General features: G+C 30.9%; 1 protein-coding gene across 1 annotated transcript; it reads right to left on the bottom strand.

The window, feature by feature from the left end:
- Positions 1 to 444: 444 nt before the first annotated feature.
- Positions 445 to 4,494, bottom strand: LOC132737687 (opsin-5-like). The gene is made up of 5 exons (XM_060725020.1): positions 4,368 to 4,494; positions 3,258 to 3,440; positions 2,663 to 2,770; positions 2,121 to 2,437; positions 445 to 1,293 (listed from the first exon to the last, which is right to left on the bottom strand). The coding sequence occupies exons 1-5, from the start codon at positions 4,492 to 4,494 to the stop codon at positions 883 to 885; spliced, it is 1,146 nt and encodes a 381-aa protein (XP_060581003.1). The 3' UTR covers positions 445 to 882.
- Positions 4,495 to 8,307: the final 3,813 nt, after the last annotated feature.

The following is an 8,307-nucleotide window of genomic DNA, read 5'->3' as shown; positions in this document are numbered from 1 at the left end:
CCTAACCCGTAAGAAAATTGGAAAACACGCTGCATGTCCTAAAATCTACCAAGAGGGGGTTATCCCCTTTTTAGTACAAAATCAATGTAAAACTCAGTTTTAAGTCAGCTGAACTAATAAAAAAGTAAATCAACATTTAAAACTTTTTTGAACGGCGTTAATAAAATTATCCCACTCAAACATATGGTGATAAGCGGAAGCTGAATATTATATATTTGTCTGTAAACTTGTGACAAGTTGACAATTTCTATTGCATCATTGTATGTATCTGTTTGTGTAGCAAGAAACGTAATGTTAACGTTACAAAATAAAATATTTTGAATCTTGAATCTAAATGTAAAAAAACGTAATAACACAGACTAAGCGTTAGAATAAGAAAGAATAAACAACAATGTAATAATATTATTCTTATTTCATTTATCTTTTTATTATAAAATAATTTATGGTATGTAAAACGTAATACAAAACAAATATAAATAATTTCACATATATGATTGCCCAAGCTTTGAAAGAACTTACGCTCGGATTAAAATGAACTTTCTTAAATAAGAGGTACTCTATTTTCGTTGCAGAACAATATACATTGACAAGTAGACAAACATTATTTGACCTTAAGAGGTCAGTGTATGGTAAAATATTTTTATTTTTTCAAATTCCTGAACGTGTTACATTTGACATCAAAATCAGATATTCATACGCATGCAATACTTGACGAATTACATTGGCGAAATGATACACTGTCGTAGAAAACGTATCTTATACTAATATTATCACATAAATGGGCAGAATAAGACTATTAATTGAATGATCCAAGATATGCGTAATTTCAGTCATGGAAATAAAACCACTTGGTCGAATCGAAATACGTTTTTGTTCTTATTATCACAAGGCAACGTCCTCAGCACTGGCCCTTAACTTTAAACACATGACTTGTCTGACTAATTTAGCACCCGAAGATGATGAGTCACTTGTGGCATTTGAGCTTCCTGTATTCGAACACTTACTGAGTCTTTGTATAGGAACTTCTGTTTTGTCGTTTCCACGAGGGTTCCTCTGAATTTCTCGTTGACTGCTTCGTGACATGTTTAATGATTTCATCAATAAAGGACGAAATTTGTTACTCATTAGAAAATATATAACTGGATTCACAACTGTTGAGGTCTTAGCTAACAAAACTGCCACAACTGTCGCTCTAACAGGCAAATATGTTACATCACCATAGGCAGTCCACATCGACACTACTGCGTAAGGCATCCAGCAAATAAGAAACCCCCAACACATTGCAAATGTGATCTACAAACAGAGAAAATGATTAAGCATAACATTGACTGCCACATTCAAATTAAATCTCGAATTCCTTGATCGCAATTTGTATGCAACTTTTGAAAGATTTTTTGGGTAAAGTATGTTTATTGTCAAAATCTATTAAATTCTAGGAGATTTGTACTAAATATATGTAATTTTAATACGAGTACAAAATATTTATATAAGAATGCATTCCCTATTCTATAACTAGTCCTGATAAGTTGGTCCTCTCTTACAAAATTATAACTGCCAGTTTTACTTTGATTTACTATAGTGTATAGAATTCGAAAGAAACAGACCACTGTTTGTGCTCGAAAAATGTTAATTTTACATGTAAAAAGAGCTTATATAGCAGATATCAGTATTTTCATACATCTAAATTAAGCATGACAAATCTTGCATAGAAAAAAAGGAAGAAAATTTTGTTTCTATATTTAAAATGGAAAATGCTTACACATAAATCTTAAATGATATCCGTTTTGGAATATGCTCAAATAAAGAAAAAATTAAGAGTGACGACGTGGCTTTGTGGTTAACGAGTCAGACAATTATGTAAGGATAGTTTGCTGCTCGGGTTAAAAACCCGCCAGGGTAAAGTCGTTGTTTCCGTGAGCAAGACACTTTAAAGTCGGATTAGTACTGGTTTGTTACATTGACAGATTTGGGAGTGTTTCAAAAAGCTTGTAGCTTCAAACACAATCACAGTAAAATAAATAAAAGTATAAACTAAACTTAGGGAAATAAAAATAATTTTTGATATATTTTCACAACTCAAACGTAATTCGATAAAATTTGATCTATCAGAGTGTTCTTACCTTTATAAGATATGATTCTTTCCTTGTCACTTTCGTGGCATTTCTCGACCGCCATTCTCTTAAATTTCGATTACTCTTCCTACATTTGAGCAATATCATTGTATACGAGAAAAACATCACAGCCGAAGGTGTACTTATACAGAACACTGACATAAGCGTTATAAACACTTTATTGTCATTCCACTGGAGTGTGCAAGAAGTTCCGTACGATTCTACAGAATAAGATCCCCATCCACTGAGAGGTATTGATGACCACACTAGCGCATACACATATGGAAATATTATGGTGTTTTTCGTGAATTTAATGCTTGCTATTCCTGCAACAAAAATGTGATCTTTAGAATTATTGGGTGCATTTTTTATATTTTGTCAAATATAAAAATATACGGTATAGATGATAACACTAATTTCAGCGCAAAATTTCTAAGATTGTTATTATTTTTATATATATTATATTAATAAACTATATCATTCGTTTCCGTTTATTAATAACATACTTAATACTTAAATGAATATTATGACAGTATAAGAAATCAACATACTTATTTGTGGATGACACACGCTGATATATCGAGTCAATCCCATGATGGTCAACGTTGTAATGCTAACTAAACCAAAGAAAAATCCTAGAAATCCGTAAACAACGCATCCTGAAACCATAAACAAGTTAATACATGTAATAGTGAAAAGACTTAAAAGTAAATTATGCAACCATATTTATTTGACAAATGAAAAATGATTTATCCTTGATTTAACTACTTGTAAATCTTTGGCTTCTGAAATGAATAATTAGTACAAAAGCCTTCAAAGTGTTTGCATTTGTATGTGCTATATACATGCAACAAGCTACTCTGTATTATTAGTTTGAATAAATGAAGTAAAACATGACACATCGCGTCTCAGATATTTAGTTAAGATCTACATGTAGTCGTAAACAAACATTTTCTGAAAATTCAACAGGATCTATTAAAAAGGCAATATTTTAGACGTTGTATGTTTGAGGGATTTACGATCCATAGCACCGCATTGACCAATACTGTACATTAACAAATATGGTATTGGATTGAAATATGGAAACATAAGCAGATGTGTGCATGTGTTTGTAAGTATTGAAACGTCTAAGTGACAATTGAATACCTGGTTCTTCGAACATCCATCGATGAAAGAAAGATGATGAGATGGGTAATGGAAACGCTGTCATTGGCAAAATGGTATCACTGCATGCTAAATTCAGAATGTAATAGTCGGACATCAGTAAAGACTTCCAGTTCCGAAGGCAAGTATAAATCACCAAGAAATTTAGGATGAGTGCCAGTAAAACTGAAACAAATGAAACGAGTATAATTTGAATATATGTTTGTTTGTTATAGTTGAAGTGTTGTAAATATATTAATTTATCTGTAAGCCATTTTGCTTAATTCATCAGCCTTTTACTTGACAATAACAATGATCAAAGTGGATCTTCGTTAATGTAATAATATAAATTCAATCAAGAAATAATTGAGCAGAGTCAATCACCATTATCTGTTAGTCACATGCTATTAAAGCATTATTGTAATGAAAATAAGCTAAGATAACGAGATTTCATTATTTCTTTCTTATTCAATTTCGGAATGGAAGTTCTGTCCATTGATAGATATATCTGACAATAAAATATATGATCCTTTTCTAAGCGGCGCTTCCATCATTGTATATTAATAATGATTATAGTTTTACGCGGCTATTTAGAGTATCGTGTACAAAGAAATATATTAGATTAAATTCAACAAGAACTGTCACGAAAGTGACGAATGCCCTTTACGCAATGCTTTTGCTTTAAAATCATTATAGAAAATATATTTTCTAATTACTGCTTTGGAATTTGATAACTTGTAAGTACAAAATCCTTCATTCATTTAAAAGTATATTATGCCTTAGAAATTCTATCGTTTCTATGTACATTTTTTTATATTTTATCTTGTATTTACCATATAGAGGATTTCTATCTTTTGCTTCTTTAGCTTTGTCGGCAATTTGTATAATAATTATTGAACATTCTGTATGAAAGTCAAATACTACTTCATTTACATTTTGCTACCTTTGGAACACGTAGATGTTCAATAAACCCTACTTTATCAGCTGTTAAACAACATCTCAATCATAATTAACCACATGTTTGACATTTTTAAACAATTAAAAAATATAGATTTCTGAGGCATATTTTGCCTTGCAATGAACAATTAAATAATAAACTGCTAAGTTACGTACACACGATTCCAAGATATGTGCCCACAATGTTATCTTCCCAGTTAACAAGTTGTGATGAAAACTGAAGTTCATAAGATGCTCCTTTCTGTGTACTGTTCTTTACTTGACTTGCATATGCTTCATTCATGCTTAATCACTGTAATAAAAACAGAAATGCTTAATTAATAATATATTGTATACTGTTTCACAATATTGCAAAAGATAAAGCCAGGGACAATCCATTCTTACACACCGGTGCCCGCTCATGCCAGGGGCACATGATATTTTCCTACTAACTGCTAAAATTCAACTGTCTCCATTTTTATTATACATGATCAGACGAAACCTCACACCCCGATCCAGTGTAAACAGTATGTAAATTTTCTGAGCAAACAAGTGTTGCCTTGGTTCTAAACAAAACGATCTGCATTTACTGTCATGCCAACTTAATGAATCAATACCCATTCTGTGGGCAACAGCTCATTCTAAGTTAGGTAGACTTAACATATTACTTACAGGCTCATGTTTATATCTGATTTCTTACAAAGGTCGATATTAGAAAAGTATAAACTTTTTAAAATACTGCATCCCACGTAAGTTAATTTTCAACGTAAGACTGCGGCGCCAGGAAGAAGAATAATGAACGTTCCGTTTCGTTGCAGGGTTTTGTTCGGTTTTTAATCTCTTACTTTAATTCCACCAAAATACTCTAAATTGAGGAAATCTGCAGTTGACTCAGTGTGATTTCAAAGTATAATGAACACCTCATATAGATCATGCATTTCCAGTTTTAATGTTCTACATTTAAAGTTTTTCGAGTTTCTCGATCAATTTGCGCTGATCGTAAAAAACTACGGCATAACTCAACATTTATGAGTATCATCTATAGTCAATTCATGATACTTTATTCAAATAACGATGTACTAATTTTAGTAACTGTCGTGTGCTCAACATTAGAAAGGCCACATTTATTTATTTGGACAATACTCATTTCTAATAGAGCGCTTTCTACTCTGGCTTCTTGCTAAAGGATGCTTCATAAAATTAGCTGAACTGTAACTTTTGTCTCACTTTCTCCATATTTGTGTTTGAATTTCAAATTTATGCAATTTCAATGTTTTAAATACGCAGAAATAAACATAAAATGTCGGTCTTAAAGCGGTGTTATCGATGTCAGCATTAGTCTATTTATGGGAGAATTAAAAGTTATTTCAGCCTCCATTTTTCTAGATTGAAAACGTGTTTTTTGAGGTTCTTGAAGTTAGAATTAATGGAGCTTCCATGTGAGTCGAACCTCACGACGAGTGTTTAATGAATGATGAGTGGTATTGATTTTCACCAGTTAATTTAGCCGTAACGAAATTAAATGCCATTATCGTTCGTCTGCTTGTAAACAAGTTTGAGTCCGAGAGTATTGTTCGTGCAGATTAGTTAATCGGATAATAAGAGATTATTGGAGTGATGACAATCCATATGTGAGAGACGATGAGATGTTGTTAAATGTTATTCTATGATATTATAACTTCATTATCGGAGAATTGAGAGTATTGTGTTCTTTACCATATAGATCATTACAAAGAACTGAAAAATACATAAAACACCTGGCGGGGCTTTTCCTCGACATGCCTGATATATAAAGTAGGTGTATTTTATTTCAACATATACCTCGTACTGTAATCTACGTCCTTTTTTCCTTTTGTGTGCACGATTATATATAATCTCACTAATTTATATGAGAATTCGCTATAGATACATTCACTATGATATCCTATGACATTAACACGACTTTATATATTTTTTTGAGTTCAAGTCATTAATTTTCTCAACTCAACAAAATTTGTTTATCTTATCTTTTATCATGTATATTAGAAGTAAACCATATCTCGACTTATTGCTAATGTGGGAAGGTTATCAATGTAAAATGTTTCTCTATGATAATACCATATAAATAATTAATAGAATAATAATTTAATTATAAAACATATGAGTAGTTAACTACCAAGTTGCAATTATTTCTTTCTCTAATGATTGAACTTCAAATTTGTAAGCGAGAGTATACTCAAACTAGCATTGACAAACACCTAACATAATGCATGTCTTATTAATTTGAATTTGATTTAACCAAAATGAATCTAGCTATAGAGTACCAATAATATAGAAAAGCGTTCGATTTGAGCATAATTATTAGTAAGACGCAGTATCGAGTGTTATGTAATGGTTTCTGTGTCGTAGCTAATACGTATCAAAAATTTCTCGCATGATTTATCTTCAGGAATTAATATAACTTCTCACTTCAAAATGCTGAGACAGTGAACTGCAATAGTATATAATTAGAGATAAATGTTCTTTGTTAATTATAATGCATATCGAGCACTTTTCTATAATACCTACTTATTATAAACATGTACACCCTGAAACTATATTGTATATATATTCAATCTAGCCATACAACTTTTACTCTAAAAGAAACACTATAATCTTCAGAGACACTTATTATTCCTAACTCAATGAGGAGCGTGCAAGTAGTTCTAAAACATACTTTATTTAGAAGATTTGAGAGTATGTAACCGAGCCTAATTTATTTGTACTCTTCAGTACCATAACAATAGTAATGCAAAATGATGTTGCACTACAGCGGTACCTATTTCCAAGAATGCTTTTTTCAAATGTCAAATACTTCTGTTATACAATGATAAATATCTTATCACGGTGAAGACACAGAAGAGGCAATATTTCCACTTGAATCGAGACGAGCTCTATATCGTTATCCAAATATATCGAACATAATAAATCAGTATTTGGGTATATATTCTATATTTAATCTCAATGATATTCATAGTATATTGTACTTCGTTAATATTTATCATACGCAAATATCTCGACCGATCATAGTACGTGTGCGAGGTATAGTTAATTTCATATTTGTCTTATTATTATAGTTCGAGCGAGTTGAATCTATTTATGATAATATCTCTGACAAATAGTGCATTCCTATATTTAAGTTCCGCTAGTCTCAACGGTGTAAGATAAAAGTATTTATGCACCAAGCAAAACTTCACTGTAGATGAGTGCCATGAGGCTCTCAATTTTTGCGACTGAATATATATGTTCTAAATTTTAAAAGAATTGCAAATGATATTTGTATAAAAACACAAAGTTTTAATTTTAGAGAAAAAGACTTCATCGCGAGACGGAAACAGTTCGAATTTTTCCTTCATGAAACACACGAGACAGATCAGATTCTAGGAAATAAGTGAGACATTCTAACACGCTTATATCTATTAACTCCCTGTTAATTCAAAATTACATGATATCACATTTTTAATATAACATCATATCATGATTGAAGAAGTTGGAGTAAAATAACTACCAATATTTGCTCAAAATAAAAAGTTCTTATTATATGTATGATTCGAGATAAAGTACTATAAGCATAATTCTGGAAACTAGCTGCTTGTCTGAGTTATTGAAGAGTATACTTACATTGATAGAAAGATGAAATGATAGAAACATTTTATGATGCAAATAGTTTGTTAAGTATTAGATATACCGACATTAAATTTAGAATATATATAGAAAGTCTGAGGAAATAAGAATATCAAATGTTTTTTTGTATAATCAAATATAATTTTTCTTAAGTTCAAGTGGGAGATAGTTAAATTATGTGTATTTTCATTGTACATAAATAATTATTGTGAACAACGAAGTTGAAATTATAATTAACTGCACGTTTAACAGCTTTCAATGTAAAACCTTGGTCCAAACATCGTAAATACTGTTATGTATGGATTGATTAGACAAGCAACTTATATTTAAAAGTTTGACGTTTGATTAAATATCTATCTAAATGGAATCTATGAAAGAACCTGTACCGATATGTTGTAAAAACTTGAGACATCAGAATCAGAACTCTTGAAATTCAGTCTATTGTTGCGCATAAAAATTCTGCACTAAAAATTTT

This window comes from Ruditapes philippinarum, unplaced genomic scaffold (genome assembly GCF_026571515.1).
Source record: "Ruditapes philippinarum isolate M1 unplaced genomic scaffold, ASM2657151v2 ctg131_1_1_1_1, whole genome shotgun sequence".
Taxonomy (NCBI): Eukaryota; Metazoa; Mollusca; class Bivalvia; order Venerida; family Veneridae; genus Ruditapes; species Ruditapes philippinarum.
The sequence above is the reverse complement of the archived record's forward strand: the minus strand, read 5'-3'. Positions and strand labels throughout refer to the sequence as shown.